The following is a 19,006-nucleotide window of genomic DNA, read 5'->3' as shown; positions in this document are numbered from 1 at the left end:
CAGCAGCGGGGAATAATATTTACGTCTCAATTGAGTGATGAGTTAATGTTGATTATTTATCTGTGTACAAATTAATTCATTTGCTTATTACTAAAGTTTATATACAAAATCGTTAAAATTATAATTTTAGCATATTTGTATTGTTGTTTTCTTTTTAAATTAGAACCTGGGACAATAATTAGCATATTTTGACTATGTAGCACGCCGGTCGTGAGTACAGTCTTTTAACGACACACAAACGTCATGGTCGCGTGTTTAAAGCTTAGTTATGGCGGTAGTTGTTTTTATTTAAAGGCGTGTAGTGGCTTTATTACAGTTCGTTCTTGAAGAATCTTACACGTCATTACGATTCCTCCGGACCCATTAACAGATCCGAAGCCGGAGCCGAATCCGTCGCTTGCGACGAAGGGCTCGGCTCGAAATCCACTAAATACTTAGTAAATAACCAAGATTTTAATGTATGGATTATATTGTTCTAGTGTGAATCTCCTCATTCCTGATTTGATCTGGCACACTCAACACGCAATCGTCAAAGACCTCCATCTTGAAATACGGAGGGTAAAGGTAAGAAGCACCATCTTGTATAGGAAACGAGTTGAAAAAGTATCCGCCGGTAAGCGGCAACTTATTGTTGGAAGATTTACTGAAATAGTCCTAGCGTTGGAAGCTTTATTATTATTTTTTATTTCTTAAGTGGATGGACGGGCCTACCTGATGTTAAGTGGTTACGGGAGCTCATGGGCATCTACAACGTAAATTCCGCCACCCACCTTGAAACAAGTTCTAAGATCCCACTTTTAACAACGGCTGCCCCGCCCTTCAAACCGAAACGCATTACTGCTTCACGGCAGAAATAGGCAGGGTGGTGGTACCTACCCGTGCGGACTCACAAGACGTCCTAACACCGTCCTAACATCTGGAAATTATATGAATATAGCAGTTTTAAACAGAGTGAGGTGCTGGATTAAAGTGAAATGTGTTAATTTATTATGGCGCTGTTTTTAAAATCCTTACACTTGTTACTACGGCGCATTGGCTTCCTTTTAGAGGACACTTTAATATGGTACTTCTTAGTTCTATCCTCCATGGCTTGAGACGCTCCGCTATTGGGGAGGAGAAAATTCTTCGAGACGCTTATCCGATATCAAATTATGGAAGGTAACATAACTGTTAACAAAGGGTTTAAATAGGGTACCATGATATTTTCGAGATTAGATGGACCTTTACTCAATCACTGTAGAGAGGTTCACTAAATTTGCTCGTAATGGACAACTATTGCAATTGTATGTATGTATTGTTTGTCTTTTCTTTTGTCAAATCTTTACTAACTTATTGTTAAGAAATCACTGTTACTAACGTTAATATGGATTAATATTAACTGAAATAAATGAATTAGTAATAATAATATTGTTTTATTCTTTGACATATAATTAAAAGGGCATTCCGTAGACGTAAATACGGCTGTCCATGCCTTGAGGGCGTTCCGTGAATAGCTTTACTGCTTGTCTAAAATAAACAACTCTGGTAAATATTTGTATACTCCTTTATTTGTATCTATCTACCTTCATAATGAGGTTACGCGGCCCTCTAGGCTACGTATGGGTCTTTCAGCTTGTTTCTGGTGTGAGGCAGTCGTGTGTGGTAGCTATTTAGGGGCAGCCATTAGCAGTAACTAGGATAGCATGAAAGATATTTGAGAGATGCTTGGATCGGTTACGGGACTTTGGTTGGAGATGAGTTTGCATATAAGTCCGTCACATTTCGATTTTCGGTCTACAAAACAATATCATTCGCTATGTGGAAGGTATTAGCTTTGCCGTTTCTCCCAATGTATATATCAATTGGACGTCCCACTTCGTCTGTAATGGAGAATGGTGCTGTTCAGTTGGCGGAATGGTCATAGATAATACACATAAATTAGTTATAGATAAGCAACTAAAGCACTCAATAAAAATGTTTACGGGCGTCGGCCACTAGATGGCTTCGCTTCGATTACTTTCTCATTGCTCCTGTAGATGGCAGTAACATATTACCTATCCTATATTTTATTTTTAATGAAGGATTTTGTAAATGTTCGTAAACCACTAATTGATAAAATTTAATCAATTTGTCTATAACAAATAAAGACTTGTACTTGATTTCTTATTTTTTTCTTTCTGTATTTAGTTATACTATAATTAATGCCTTAACTTTAACAACATATAAGTTTAGGGGCATTCGCTACAAGACACCGACACAGCCCGCTGGGTTTCTCGCCGGATCTTCTCTGTGGGTCGCGGTTCCGATCCGGTGGTACCTAGATTCTGCGAAGCACTGCTCTTGCTAGGGCCAGTGCTAGCAACACACCCGGTTTGAGCCCCGTGAGCTACACGTCAAGGAGAAGCTGATATGGCCTCTCAAGGCTATCAGCATAGGTAGAAAAACAAAAGCCATTTGCACGAGAGATTAAACCTTATTGGTTATATTTGGTAGGTTTTTTTTAGTGAAGTTTTAACGTCAAGGCCATTACGTATCGTATTTTCACGTTCTTAATACTGTTGCTGTTCACGGAAGATGGTGACCATCAGTCGGCTTCCGATGTGAAATGCTCGAAGCTAATGATTGAAACGTAAATTTTCAACAATAGAAAGCTTTAGCCGTTACGAAGATTAGAGAAACAGTTTTCACTATAGAACTTGAAAGCCGTATTTAAGCTTCAAGCTTTGACGGTTATGAAAAGGCTTTTGACTGGTCTGTTAGAAGTAGATAACACTATTGTTCGGCTTAGGTCGTACAGACAGTCACTATTATAGTTTATTTAGCTTTGACCTTTGAAAACATTTATTTTATATTTATACTAGCTGTACCCGTCCGCTTCGCTGGGCGTTTAAAATTAACATTATTATTTCTCACCCCCACAAAGATTCTCATCATTAACACCCCCGCAACTGGTGTAGGGAGTCCAACGCTCATATAAATATTAGCCTATCAATTAACTAAATGTATTCTCTACATGGATACCAAGTCAATCGGATGCATGGTTCAGTAGTTATAACGGAACATCCGTAAAAACCACTGTAGATTTATATATTAGTATATAGATTACAATTAATTATTATTATTATTATTATTAGTGAGAAAGCCCATTGTCCTTTTTAACCGACTTAAAAGAAGGAGTATGTTATGAATTCGAATGTTTTTTTTATAAGTGTTACCTCAAAAAAAATACCTACTGCTAGTGTTAGCAACGTCCTTAGGTTAGAGCCCCGTGAGCTCACCTATTCGATTGGTTACGCTGGCAGAACCCCAGCTTAGGTAGAAAAAAAAGGCAAAGGAAGAATGTGAACTTAAATCTGAACCAAGCAATTTCATCCACTCGGAGGAAGATCTTCCCTTCTTCGTAACCCCCAAAACGATATAAGTATTGTTACCCCGGTAAGAGTAACGCCATCTATCGCCGAATAGTTGAACGAATATCGAAGGATTTAGTACCACCTAGAATGCTCGAGAAGTACAACGCCATCTATTGTCAGGTAGCGGAAACAATACTAGAAATGTGTGGAATATTCTCGATAATTCTAGGGATGTGGTATCGACTATAAAAACGTTGCAGGTATGGTATACAGTCAGTCAGTAATCGGAACTACTCGAAGCGAAACAGCGAACGGATCACCTGAAGCGAAGCGGAAGAAGCGAATTGTGTGTTTTAAGTGTTGAATACAGTTTTTTAGTTGTACTTTGGTTTTCTTTTTCTCCACCTTATCCCACTAGGTGGGGTCGGCACAGCTAATTTTTCTCTTCCATTCTCTTCTATCAGCCGTCATCTCAACACTCACTCCTCTCTCTCTCTCATATCCTTATTCACACACTCCATCCATGTCTTCTTCGGTCGACCTCTTCCCCCTCTACCTTGCACTATCATTTCCATACATCTCCTAGTCACATGCATCTTCTCTCTACGCGTCACATGTCCATACCACGCTAACCGTCCGCTCCTTAATTTTAGTTGTACTTTGGTCGAATTTTATTTATCCCGAACCCCAGCGCTTAACAGTATCATCATTGAAATACTCCAAAATGAAAAAATGAAAGGCTTGCTTTAGTGTCAAAAGTTCAAGGTGACATTAGAAGCGAGGTCGGCCATTACCCTCGGAGCTGAACCAATGAGAGCGCGATTTCGAATATAACGACCAATCGGAGGCCGGGGGAGGTGACGCGTTATTGGCTGATATGTTGGAACAACAAAAGTGACAGATTCATTATTATGAAAATTTTTGTTTATTTATTCTATACAATTGACGGAAATGTAATTTTAGGCTGGAGTTTTTTTTTCGAAAAGACTTGTGTTCACGGATACTCACGTTAGCTTGTTAGCAAGAGCACATGCGTTAATTCAATTAAGTTTTATAGTTTATCAGTGATAAAAAACGGGTTTGTGAGTGAGTAATTTTTCTAATGAAATACGTACTCAACAAATGTTCACGATTGACTTCCACGGTGAAGGAATAACATCGTGTAATAAAAATCTAACCCGCAAAATTATAATTTGCGTAATCACTGGTGGTAGGACCTCTTGGGAGTTCGCACGGGTAGGTACCACCGCCCCACCTATTTCCGCCGTGAAGCAGTAATGCGTTTCGGTTCGAAGGGTGGGGCAGCCGTTGTAACTATACTGAGATCTTAGAACTTATATCTCAAGGTGGGTGGCGCATTTGCGTTGTAGATGTCCATGGGCTCCAGTAACCACTTAACACCAGGTGGGCTGTGAGCTCGTCCACCCAACTAAGCAATAAAAAAAACCGTTGCAGTTCAGAGCAACGCCATTTCAACTTCTATTCCTAGTAAATTAAATAGAAAAAGTGTTATATAAATAAAAAAAAACTATCAGAATATAATTATTGATCAAGAACCACAAGAATTTATCGTCAATTAAGAACGTGAAGGTAGCTAGGGAGTCGAACCTTCGCAATACAATTGTAGCACCGCACTGAATAATATATTAAGTTAGACCCCTAACGATATTGTTCCTAATGTTGTGTTTTTATTCCTTAGCTCACGGCCCACCTGATGTTAAGCGCTTACCGGAGTCCATGGACATGAACAACGTAACCGACATCGCCCTTGAGACATGACATCTAAGTACCGGTTGACCTGCCCTTCGGATTGATGGAGATTGATTCGCGTCAGAAATAGGAATAGGAACCCTACCCTAAACAAGACATTTTGTCACTTTTTTTTTTATCAGGAGGAAATCACCGGACTTACGCCCTCCACTGGGGATGAAGGGCGGGGCATGTCAGAGTCGAACTGACTAAAACCTCCTGTCGCTCAACAACCAACGTCCAAACCTCGCATGAGACAGAACTCATGAAGAGGCAGAGGGGGGAAAGTGAAGCGTTTAGTGCGGAGCACATCTCTCCCATCACCCTCCCCCTCGGGACGCCGGACCGGCGGTCGTCGGCACCACGACCACCAGCCCTCTCAGTCGGCAGGCTATCCGAAGCCCGCCTAGATGGCGCCGGTTAGAGTGAGCTATCCTACGGAATACCCCGCTGGACCAGAACCAGCGTGGGTCGAGGATAGCCGGCCTTCCATCACCCGGATGACATCTTGTCACTAGTATATTTTTAAATACTAGCAGCTTAATTAGCTGAATGCGTCTGCCGCTTGAGATTTGGAGATTCGGTCAAGCTTATTCTAGAGAGGTCCAATGTTGGTGCTGATGTAACATTTATAAGAGCCTGCTACGCAGTTACAAGTTTTGATCTATGCTGGTAGCCTTGAGGTTATACCAGCTTCGCCCAGCGTGGAAGTGAGCTCACGGGGCTCAGCTTCGCGAATTTGCTAAAACCAGCCCTAACAAGGCCAGTGCTTCGCTGACTCTATCACTGGATCGCTGAGAAGATTATAGAATTTCCCCAATGAGGATGTTTTACTTAGTTACAATGTTCTACTTGGTTTCCGTAAGTGTCCTCCTAAAGAGATTCAAAACCAATTCTATCAGTCCAGAGACATCCACTGCTGGACATGGCCTCCCCAAGCAAGAAATTACATGTGAGACCATTTTCACGCCCATTTACGAATTCCAAACATTATTCGCAAATATACCGAGGGATGTCAATGGAATACTGTTTTGTCTAAGATTTTTAAGGCTTTAAAGGCTTGTGTAATTACTGGTGGTAGGACCTTTTGTGAGTCCGCGTGGGTAGGTACCACCACCCTGCCTATTTCTGCCGTGAAGGAGTATGCGTTTCGGCTTGAATAGTGGGGTAGCCGTTGTAACTATACTTGAGACGTTACAACTTATATCTTAAGGTGGTTGGCGCATTTACGTTGTGGATGTCTATGGGCTGCAGTAACCACTTAATATCAGGTGGGCTGTGAGCTCATCCACCCAGAAGGAAAGCAGTCACTATCGTTCATAGATATCAGCAATTCCAGTGGCACATATAAGCCGATCTCTAATGTTGAGGATTCTCCTCGTTATGTTTGAAGAAGAACATGTTATAGAGTTATAGCATTGTGCATGGACGGAGCTATTCCAGGTAGTATCGATAAACTATGCTTAGAGGTGGTAAAAAGGAGACGAAGGGTTCATTTCCAACGATTCCTCAGGGTTTGTGTGGCGTATTGCATGTCCGCGTGTGCACATACCACCACCCTGTCTATTTCTGCCACTAAGCTATCACAAGTTTCGGTTCTCGGTAGGACGCCCGTTATACTTAAGGGACTAAGATCTCATGTCCCAAGGTAGGTTGTGGCATGAGCGTTGTGATATTTATTTCGATAACTACTATCTTCTCAGTGGCTCGCGATTCTGATCTGGTAGTAGAATCAGCACTGCTTTTACTAAGGCCGATGTTAGCAATCTATCAGGTTAAGCCGCTGAAATAACCTTTTGAGGCTACCAACGATAAGGCAGGGAAAAAAACATTAAATGTTAGGCGATAACGTCTATGCAATGGATTAAAAAAGGCACAATTCTAAATGTCTGGTCGGTCCCGTGCTAAACACACAAAGAAGCCATATACTGTAGGAAATTAGGTTCTATTTTTGGGCTGACCCGATCAATAGCTTTATGCGAGGATTAAATTAGCCTTGGGTATGTAATATGTAGTCTAATTTGTTATGGCGTACGTTAACTAAGCCAGCGTAGTTGTAGACTGATGAGTTCATACAGGGCCGGACTTAGCGGCGCAAGTGTCGCCCGGGGAATGGTGAAAAACGCCGCCTCATTAAAAATGTATGGAACAGAAAATAGCAGTGCTAATACTCGTAGTAGATAAAGTGTCTTGATCTATCTAAAAGGGCTTAGTGAATCAAAAACTACCTTAATCGTTTGTGCATTAGGATTGATTATGATAAATTACATGTATGTAAAATCGGGTACTGAATTAGAATAAAACGATCTTTTTTCATGTTTCTCTTAGTGGTGGGGTTCCCGGTTTGGGATTGGGCAGGTGCTGTTCCACTGGGTGTTGTAAAAGACAACTAAGGGAGTTCTGGCTACCGTCTTAGGTTCACGATAGTTTTCACAAGGAGGGTTGGCGTCAGGCAGACGGCTGGTGATAAAACTCGTGATAAAAAAAAATTACTGGTGGTAGGACCTCTTGGGAGTCCGCACGGGTACCACCACCACACCTATTTCTGCCGTGAAGCAGTAATGCGTTTCGGTTTGAAGTTTGGGGCAGCCGTTGTAACTATACTGCGACCTTAGTACTTATATCTCAAGGTGGGTGGCGCATTTACATTGTAGATGCACTTAGCACCAAGTGTTCTATGAGTTCGTCCACCCATCTAAGTAATAAAAAAAGGTGAAATTGTGGGGTACATCTAGTCGGTCGTGAAGGCAATAATGGCTTACCTTATCGACGGGCATGGAAGGGCACGCTCGGCACAGGTTCCAGAATGACCCGATCATCTGTGTTCCGCCTCGGGGGCTCCTCGCTCGCTGTTCACGCTGAAGACTTCACTGCTTGGCGCATCCGCTGCTGGGGGATTACAAGGAACATGTGAAGGTGCTCTGAGGAATTATTCGAGATGATGTACCATCATCTCGTTTTTACAATCGCACCGCCCGCCACCGGAGTAGAGTTAATCCGTACTACCTGGAGCCACTGCGGTCATCCACAGTGCGCTTCCATAGTTCTTTTTTGCCACGTACCATCCGGCTATGGAATGAGCTCCCTCCACGGTGTTTCCCGAGCGCTATGACATGTCCTTCTTCAAACGAGGCTTGTGGAGAGTATTAAGCGGTTGGCAGCGGCTTGGCTTTGCCCCTGGCGTTGCTGAAGTCCTTAGCGACGGTAACCACTCACCATCAGGTGGGCCGTATGCTCGTCTGCCTATAAGGGCAATAACAAAAAGTCATCTTAACTAGATTCGTAGGGCTGTCTCGTGCGAAGTCCATGGATACAGCGACAACGGTAAACACCTAGAGCCACGAGGGCGTAGTCTAAATTAAAATGAAAAGAAAGAGGACTGTTTCGCGGTAGAAATGTCAAGAATATCTACTCACGCAGCCTTATAATAAGGTCTACCGGTAATCGATGTTACCAGCGTTTGGAAAATCTATATATTAATACGTGAAGGAAAAACTTTGTATCCCTTTTTACGAAAATTGCCCCGACGGAGGAGTATGAAATTTCCCACACTTATAGAGAATATAGAGAAGGAGTGCCGAATGCTAATATTTTTTTAAATTATGCCTATAAAATACATTAAATCAATAAAAAAATTATTACACACTACCATGTATTTGACGCACACACGCATACATACTATTTATTTATTGTCAAACTTTTGTTCTGGACGTCTGTGGTCAAATTGAGAATAGATTAAATATTGTTTGTCTTTATTCATATTTTTCTATAGTGTAATCTTGGTGAAATTTGTGATTATAGAAGTATAAAAGTCTTTAACAATAGAATCATAATAGTGTACAAACTTATATTTCAATTAATTATAGTCGAATTTCGACTACCAGGGCATCACTAGTAGAAATAAGTCGGCAAAGTACCTTTGAGAAATGTTCTATATACACTGTATTTACAGAAATAATTAAGGATGAAACAATTTCGATATTGTGATATAGAATTTATGACGACTTGTTCCTTGTTATTTCTCCATTTATATTGGCTTCCAACTATTTGTGAACAGTGAATAGTTATTTTTGTGCGTGACTACACTATTACAGGGAAACGCTACGCAGAAAGTATGTATGGAAATAAACATTCACCAAATTATATCTAAATCGGCTCAAATTAAAATCAAATCAGGGTTCCAATAGCCTAGAAAAAATATTCTGCTGTAGTAATATCCTGAACGAATTACCGACTTTCTAGACCAGTGTTTCCCAACCTTTTTTGTGCTATGCCCCACTATAACATTTCAAAAATTTTTATGCCCCCCATACATAACTTTTAACATGAAAAAATCGATTTGTTCACTTAGGAAACATAAATGATAGGTTTTAGGAAGAAATCAATAGGGAGTTGTTATCAAAACACAGTAAGTAATATTTCAAAACATAATAAAAAATTGAAATTCAAATTCAAAATTTTAATATAGACTAGCTGACCCGGCAGACTTCGTAGTGCCTCAATTGATAAATAAAAGACCTAAAATTTTGTATAAAATAAACTTAAAACAAACAAAAAGTATCCGTCCGACGGGGGTCACATCAAAGGAAAATCAAAATTGTTATTTTCATTTCATTCCAAGCATTTTCATATTTATCTACCTTTTAAACCTTCTCTGGACTTGCACAAATTATTCAAGACCAAAATTAGCCAAATCGGTCCAGCCGTTTTCGAGTTTTAGCGAGACTAACGAACAGCAATTCATTTTTATATATAGAGATTTTCTATATTAATCTATTGCGACTGCCCCTCTACATTATCAAATTGCCCCCCTGTGCTGCTCTAGGCTGTGGAGGGAACTTTTACGCGCCAAAACCCTAATGTCAATTTTCTATCGTTTTCCTCTTGCCAATTTTTTCCCGATATTTCGGCCATCTTGTATTGGTCGTTTAGCGTTCGTTGACTTATCGTTTCAGCATTTTCATGTTTCTTGAATAAGTGAATAATAATCTTAAGAGAAGGTAGCTCTTAAAGAAGTCTTCTGCAAGTTCGATGACCTCGCATCAGTTCAATTGTTTTCCATTGCGTGCCGCCATTAAAGTGAGCACAATGTATTATAGTATTTTTTTGTCTTCCCATTGTATTTACGAGAATGTTTCCTCTACATCCATTAAGTAGGTTATGTTTCAGTGATGGTAAAACATTTTTTTATTTTATTTATTTATTATTTCTATACAGTAAGCTGTCTTAAGACATTCAACCGTATTTTTGAGAAAAACAATATTAGGCGGTGCATTCACAATGTCCATTGACATGTCCATATCAATTAATCTACAATATATCTAGTAGATCTTGAGGCACTCTTCTTCTGAGTCTTCTTGTAGTCATTTGGTTGTCCATTAAATGCTTAGCAAGGTTATTCGGATGGGCTTCCAATCTTACACAATAGGCTTTAGCTCGATGGATTACTTCATCTTTGACTTTACTTATGGCAAGATCATAATGGATTCATTCATTTGTAACATACCATGGTGCGTTCACTATCATCCTGGGCATTTTTGATTGATAACATATTTAATGATCTAATAAAATTCCATTACAGTTGAAACTGATTGGCTGTATAGTGGGTCAATAGGTGTGGTCGCCGATAGTAACACAAGTATCATGGAGTAGATTAAACACGAAAGAATGGGTCTAGTTATTGGTCTATTAAATATTTGATGTGGGTGTTTATTGTCCTTTAATTATGTTAATGACGGTGTGGCGCTAGCTATCATATAACACAAGATATTTGACAGCGGATGCCTTTATTTTACCGCTGGGCAATCCAGTTACGGATACCTGGTCGAGGGGGGTAATGGACCGGGTTATGTCGGACTCCGGCGCTTCCAGAGGGGTAGAGGGGGAGAAGAGAAGAACCGAGTTCCTCCACCGCCCCCAATTTCGCATAGGAGACTACGCCTTACAGAAGGCGCACGAGGGATTGCCCCGCAGAACTGAATGTCGACTAAGCCCCATCGAGCTCCACCACACCGACTACACGAAACTTACGGTACCGTGGTGCGCGCCGAAAGTCTCGCCTTAGCCGGTACCCGTACTAATGGTAAGACTCTCATCCCCAGGAAAATCCCGAATGGCCTCGTCTCGTGTGACACACCGTGAGCGGCGCACAGGAGCCACCTTGCGCCGCTTCACCACCGGACCAACAGTTGAGTGCTAACACGAACCCTTGCAAGAGCCGTGCTGCGCAGAATCTACCACCGGATCGGAAATGCGACCCACTGAGAAGATCCGGCTAGAACCTAAGGAACTGCAGTGCGTGCCGAAAAAGGTATTTGACAGATGCCTGAATCTTGCTTACGACAATTTCAAGATAAATTAAATTCAAGATTAAATGTTACTGTGGGCTTATATGAAATACATTGGCTTATTAATACTGACGCGCCAGGGAATGCTTTACTATTAGTGCTTACTACAGAGAGCTCCCCTGTAGATATAGTCCATAAAAATACTGGTGGTAGCACGTCTTGTGGGCCAGGTATCACCACTCTGCCTATTTCTCCCGCAAAGCTGTCATGCGTTACGGTTTGGCTGGTGGGGCAACCATCTTGCTATACAGTTTTGTAAATACTTAGAAAACAGAACTTATAGAATAGAAGAATAGAAATACAGTTTTCAATACAATTTTCGTATTTCGCTTTATCTTTCAATCAGTCGTATCTGCAACTCACTCAGACCTAATGCAATTCTTTTCTAGCTATTACAACACGTTGTTTGTGCGAGCACAATGAATTGCTTTTATTTCATTTCCATCAACTAGAAACTGTAGCTGAAAGTTCAACGCCTTTAAATCCAAAAGTTCTTTCAAACAATGCGCATTTTTATACAGATTGGCATCCTTCCAAACGCTAAAACGATAAATAAAACTCACGTATCCAGTTGTCTTGCGTTACATAAAATTTAGATGAGGGTAATGCACTTAGTTACTTTGGATCTGAATGTAGTCAGATGAGAAGCGTCTTGAAGAGCTAACGTAATCCATTGCACGAAATTATACATACTGATACATACTAAGCATTTATTTTTAAAAACATATCTGTCATTAATATTCTATTGTATTGATTCTAATATGAACGTAATCTATATATACCTATCTATATACATATATAAAAATGAATTGCTGTTCCTTAGTCTCGCTAAAACTCGAGAACGGCTGGACCGATTTGGCTAATTTTGGTCTTGAATTATTCGTGGGAGTCCAGGGAAGGTTTAAAAGGTGAGAAAATATAAAAAAAGCTCGGAATTATATAAAAACAAACAATTCTGTTTTTCCTTTGATGTGTTCCCTTGATGTGTCTTTTATTTATCGATTGAGGCACTACGAAGTCGTCGTTCTACGAAATTCGTAAGCAACATATTTTAGCAGTAGGCAGCGGTCTTGACTGCGCCCCGGGCATTGCTGATGTCAATGAGTGACGAGAACTAAATATCAGGTGGACCGGATGCTCTCTCTATCATCATCATAGTTGGTTACGCAGAGCAGTCGTGGTCATGTGGAATTCTTGCTTATTAAAGCCTTCTCAGATGTTCTCCATAGTTTGCGAACTAAGGCTTGGTGCACGCACTCGTTAAGTGGGGTTTTAGTAAGGTCTTTCATCCGATTAGTCCAGCACATGGGGCTTCGTTCACGAGATCTTTTACCATTTATCGCACCTCCCGCCATCGGAGCAGAGTTTATCCATATTATCTGGAACCGCTGCGTTCATCGACAGTGTGTTTCCAAAGATATTTTTTGCCACGTACTATCTGGCTTTGGAATGAACTCCCCTTCACGGTGTTTTCCGAGCGCTATGGCATGTCCTTCTTCAAACGAGGCTTGCGGAGAGTACTTAATGGTAGGCAGCGGCTTGGCTCTGCCCCTGGCGTTTCTGACGTCCATGAGCGACGGTGACCACTTACCATCAGGTGGGCCGTATGCTCTCCTGCCTGAAAACGCAATAAAAAAAAACCGTTGACCCTACCCTGAACAACAAATTTCTCGTTAAAATCTGCTGTTTTTTGTTGTTATTAACTGACTTCCATAAGCGACGGTAACCACACACCATCAGGTGAGAGCCGTCTCTTGGTCTGCATACGGAGGCAACAAAAAAAGGTAACGATTCATCATCAGTGAGTTCACGTGTAGCATTGAAAACCCTGACTTTCGTTTTCGATCTAATTAAAAGGTTTTTTTAGTCATTGCAGTATGTTAATCAAGAAGTAAGAATTCCATTCGCGGGCGATAAAGCTTTTGTGGAATTCAGCCAAGTTCCTGTATCGATTCTTCAAGTATCTGGGGGTTAAGTCAAGTTCCTAAGCGATGGGTTTCTGACGAAACCTTGCATGGCTCAAGTACTTGGCGGCTAATAGAATCCGAGCTTGTGCACATCTGGAGAATTAGTGCACTTTAGTTTACAAAGGCATTGAGGGTATTGCTCTTCTAGATCGAAGGTTTCTTTATCATTGTTTTTAGCGCAAAGAGCTTACGGCCTATCTAACGTTAGATTTACTGGTGGTAGGACCTCTTGTGAGTCCGCACGGGTAGGTACCACCACCCTGCCTATTTCTGCCGTGAAGCAATAATGCGTTTCGTCTTGAAGGGTGGGGTAGCCGTTGTAACTATACTGAGATCATAGAATCTCAAGGTGGGTGGGCATTTACGTTGTAGATGTCTATGGGCTCCAGTAACCACTTAACACCAGGTGGGCTGTGAGCTCGTCCACGCATTTAAGTAATAAAAATTAAAAAAAAAAAAGTACACCGGAGCCCTTAACATCACCACGCGAATGAACTCTAAATTGTATAATGCAGAAGCTTTCCGAGCTTAAAGATCGAAACGCGTTACGACAGCTTCGCAGCAGATATTGGTAAATAGGAGGTAATATAAATCGGTAGGCAGCGGCTTGGTTCTGCCCCTGGTATTGCTGAAGTCCATGGGTGACGGTAACCACTCACCATCAGGTGGGCCATATGCTCGTCTGCCTACAAGGGCAATAAAAAAAAAAGTGGGACCTACCCGTGCGGCCTCACAAGACCGTCATACAACCAGTATAATTTTAACAGTTTTAATTTGTATTCCACATTTGGTGTCGATCTGAAGGATTCGGATCCTGTTATATGCAGTTGCAGATCTTGGCACACGCGCACAATGCATTTTGATCTTAACACTGACGATATAAAAGCTATTTTTTGTTACGGCAACTATCCATGAATGGTGTTTAATTTGAATAGACGTATGTACTTACTTACTTCTTACATAGATTTGTTACCAATATCATATCATCTATATACATAAAAATGAATTGCTGTTCGTTAGTCTCGCTAAAACTCGAGAACGGCTGGACCGATTTGGCTAATTTTGGTCTTGAATTATTTGTGGAAGTCCAGAGATGGTTTAAAATATGAAAATGCTCGGAATTATATAAAAATAACAATTTTGTTTTTCCTTTGATGTGTCCCCCGTCGGACGGATTCCTTAACAGTTTGTTTTACACAAATGTTTAGGTCTTTTATTTATCGATTGAGGCACTACGAAGTCTGCCGGGTCAGCTAGTAGATATTATAAATATCATGTTTATTAAGCGTTCGGTAAGGCTACACCCCGAGGTTACTAGCAGTAGGTAGGGAAAAAAAAGAAGTGTGGCTATGTGTCTCGTAGTGGGGACCACGCTACCCCTCTCGTGGCCACTGATTGTACGTTCAATGCAGAAATCCGATTAAGGGAGTCAGGAGATGATATTCTCTCGCTATTCCTGGTTAACTTCCTTTACCTGGTGACCTAGCACTGAACCACTGACTTTTATAACACAGGTTTTCCTAGCATAAAAGTCAGGGAATATTGTTATTGTGTACCTCATAAAAAAAACATGTATATTATTATACTAGTGTTATAAATTATTGTATGTGTTTGTATTTTAGGAGGTTTGAATAAAATATTATTATTATTATTATTTAGAATTTTGACGTATCGAAATAGGTAATCAACTTTTTCCCTACATATACGCTGGTAGCCGAAGAGTCTATTCCACCTACTCTCTCGGATGGGTACGTGAGCTCACGGGCTCAACCTGAGAGAATTTGCTAACACTAACCCTAACAACGCGACCCATTGAGAAGATCCGGCGAGAAACTCAGTGGGCTGTGTCTATGGGTTAGTTCACTCGTCGAACTCTTCGTCGTGATTGTTGAGTTCGACGAGGAAACTTAGAATTTGTGTACGCTGTCTTCAACGGATGCATCGTTCGAAAATATTTGTACATAATAAAAAGCGCTTCGGGTATATCTAATGTCCATTCCCCCTTTGTATCAAAATAAAATAGATTGGTAAAAACTATTTTACCATATATGGATATGAATGACAAAAGGAAGATCTTCCACCGAGCGTCTGAACGTGCTCGATAGACCGACGATCCGAATGTTGTTGTTCGGAACTTATACAATACTAGAGGTCCCGCAGTAGTCGAAATTCGACTATAATTAATTGGAATTGTAAGTTTGTACACTATTATGATTGTATTTTATACTTCTATAATCACAAATTTCGCCAAGACTACACTATAAAAAAATTAACAAAGACAAACCATATTCTATTCTCAATTTGACTACAGACGTCAAGAACAAAAGTTTGACAATAAATAGTATGCATGCGTGTGTGCGTCAAATACACGGTATGTAGTGTGTGTAATGTTTTCTTTATTGATTTAATGTATCTTTTATGCATTATTTTAAAAACATATTGGCATTGTGCACTTCTTCTCTATACTCTCTATAAGTGTGGAAAATTTCATACTCCTCCGTCCGCGCAATTTTCGTAAAAAGGGATACAAAGTTTTTGCTTCACGTATTAATATCTAGATATGCAAGCCTATCTTGAAAATGTCATAAGCGAGATTCAGGCATCTGTAAAACATCTTGGGTTCTGTGGTGGCTAGCGCCAAACGTGTACCATTGTGACGTTTGTGTCTGGTTAAGCGTTGTTAATGATAAATCGGATCCGAAATTAGGTTTATTCAAAATAAGAGGCTGTATATTTAAATATGATGCGGAATCGTCTTCAAGGTCAGAGTTTGTTACTGGTTTAAGGAAGTAACTAAAGCTGTTGGGGTGATTCTTCAGTATACCCCTTACGGAAACGGAGATAAGAGTTTAAGGTTTGTTGAAGTATCAGCACATCTTACATTACTATTTGAGAGACTAAGCAAAGATTTCCCGGATGAAAATATTATCTATCATTATCCTATCCTGGGGATATATATACCATCTCCAAACAACGCTAATATTAATCTCGTATTAGCGTTGCTGAAGATGTTCTTATCCATGCCATTCCGTCTCACCCATAAAGTCTGCAAAGCGCAGTTTTAATTTCTTCCATACTCTGCAAGTGGTATCATCAGCCAGGCTTATGAGAGCTTCAAGCAAACATCTGAGTAGATTTGTACATGACCTCTTGACTTTATCTGTGTTAGTTTCACTTAAACGATATGGTGTGGCTTAATCCCGACTGGTATTCCGTTTCTGGGTAGATTCAAGTTGGAGTGTAATTTTGGAGAGATTTTGGAGATTTTGGATTGGAAAGTAGCTGGTGAAAGCCATCTAAACTATCATTTGCAGAAGTAAGTGACAGTTCTCGAAATAGCTCTTTCGAGTTCAATAGTTTCAGGTAATAAACATAAGTGCTCTTGTAATGTCTTGAGTTGAAGTGGAATGTAATATTTTCTTCAGCTAATGAACTCAAAGACTACGTACTGATAATGTTTTTATTATGTTTGAGAGATTACTGGTGGTCCGGAGGCCTTTCCAGTTTTACCAGGGCAGGTGGGCGCGCAAGGGCTCAGCCAGGAGGGGTGGAATTTGGTAACAGCTACCCGAGCGCCTCCAAAGGAGACCTTACAACTCAAGAGTAGTTGCTTCGCGAATGAGGATAATATGTATTACTATTACGTATTAACGGGCGGAGTTTGCTACTTTCTGTTTTGATTGATTGATTGATTAAAAATTCTTGATTGCACAAAAATACTGTACAAAGACGAACTTAATGCCATTCAGGCATTCTCTTCCAGTTAATTCTCGTTGATGAAGTGAAAGATTCAAGAAGTGAGTAGCTGTGATGAAGTTAATACATGGCGATAATTTAAAGAATTATAGTAGACATGAGTGAAAATAAACACAAAGTTATGATTACATTTACTTTAGGTTAAATAAAATATCCAAGTTCTGAGGATTTCTAATTAGCAACTGCCACCTGATTGGAAGTTCTCAGTGTAGCTTATGGACATCGGCAATGCAGAGAGGCAAGCAAAGAAACAGCATAAGTGTATTTTAATAATTAATTTGAATAACGAAACATCAAGTGAATTGTAAAATCTGAAGGAACGTGCCAAAATGGTCTTTAGAATTGCACTATTGATGCAATGGTATAATTATAAGGACACTCGTGAGGTGAGGTGGAGAAAAGGCAACGAAAATTCTCCAAAAGTAAAGTAAACAGGTAATGATTATTTTTTTTTATTTTTTTATTGCCCTTGTAGGCAGATGAGCATACGGCCCACCTGATGGTGAGTGGTTACCGTCGCCCATGGACTTCAGCAATGCCAGGGGCAGAGCCAAGCCCAAGATTAACTCAGAGCCAAGCACAGAGCCAAGATTAACAAATTAATTATATAAAACGCTCTACGAATTTCATCTCTAGAAATCGAATTAAAATTCCTTCATAATTTGAAAGCCGTTGCATATAATTAGACTCTATCGGAGCTGATCATCCACTGTAATCTAGAAAATTGAATTTGCATACAATCGGGCGACCGAACACTCTCATAAACTTTAATAGCGTCCACTAATCGTTCTTATGGCGTCCCGTGGGACGTGGAGGACATATGACATCATTAGCTCAACGGATCGTGACGTCACCAAGATCCTATACACCGCTTTATCAGTTTGCCGTTCTATATAACGTTGGGTGTATAATAGACAATTTATATAGACCATCGAGATAGAATCAGTGGTGGTCTGCCTGTTGAGTGATTTGAACGTGTTTTAAGATTAAAAAAAATGAACGTCAGACACATAATTGGGAAAAACAGAATGTTTCGGCAGCCTTTGCCTATCGTGAGATTGGTAAGTTTTTTTTCATTTTGAAGTTTGAAGGGTGTGTCTGTCAGCTGATATTAATTAACTCGGAAATATGCTTCTGTAAATGTAAGCTAAAATATTGGCCGTATAAAAAGTATTTTGGTTAACGGCATGGAAGATACGACACATTAAATCGATTTACGGACGTCTTAAGATAATTATTGAATCAATGTTTAAAAACTTACGAAATTAATTCTCCCAGCTCGTAACGGCACAAGTATTTGTATCAGCACCGTTTTTTTAACTAAACGATTTGTATGTACCGGGTTTTTTTTTAATTATTTTATATATTTTTTTGGTTGCGGCAAGCGAACGCGGCCCGGCCTGTCTTTTTAGCGCTGGACACCGGCGTGTTGGAGCGACTGCCGCAAAACCCGGCGAAAAATCAATACCTACCCCCGTTCGTAAGCCCGCATGCGGAACCCGACATGAAATGAAACACAAATCCCCCATTTCCGTATTATGTTGTCGGGTTGGAACGAGACGGAGACACGTTTGTCGTATAGCCGGCTAATGTCGCCGTTCCCGCCAATGAGCCGCGACAAAATGGCGGGTGACGTTTGACAGTTAGGCGTTTGGAATGACGTTTGATCGTGTTTAATTTGATTTTGTATTGTCTTTATCGATTTTAATGGCTTTATTTCGATAGTAAATATGAGAAGTAATGCTCGAACCGAGCTCCCCTTTTGGTGAGAGCGTTCGTTTGATGATTTGTTTTTTGTATGAGGTAATGGAATTGGCTGTTTTAGCTCTTATATCGAGAGCAATAGAATCTAGAT

At 40.3% G+C, this 19,006-nt stretch overlaps 1 protein-coding gene across 7 annotated transcripts in view; it reads right to left on the bottom strand.

The window, feature by feature from the left end:
• Positions 1 to 18,609, bottom strand: part of LOC114239568 (uncharacterized) — a 69,203-nt gene extending 50,594 nt beyond the window's left edge. For 6 of the 7 annotated variants that reach the window (XM_089739926.1, XM_028169816.2, XM_028169819.2 and 3 more), the window contains exons 1-2: positions 18,413 to 18,609; positions 7,844 to 7,970 (exon numbers count right to left, since the gene is read on the bottom strand). In XM_089739926.1, coding sequence (XP_089596052.1) covers positions 7,844 to 7,900 — 57 coding nt within the window. In that variant the 5' untranslated portion in view covers positions 7,901 to 7,970; positions 18,413 to 18,609. The remainder of the gene's footprint in view (positions 1 to 7,843; positions 7,971 to 18,412) is intronic. The other variant, XM_089739927.1, reaches the window with a different exon arrangement.
• Between the last annotated feature and the right edge of the window lie 397 nt (positions 18,610 to 19,006).

This window comes from Bombyx mandarina, chromosome A1 (assembly GCF_030267445.1).
Source record: "Bombyx mandarina strain Sakado chromosome A1, ASM3026744v2".
Classification (NCBI taxonomy): Eukaryota; Metazoa; Arthropoda; class Insecta; order Lepidoptera; family Bombycidae; genus Bombyx; species Bombyx mandarina.
This window is presented reverse-complemented; position numbering and strand designations above follow the sequence as displayed.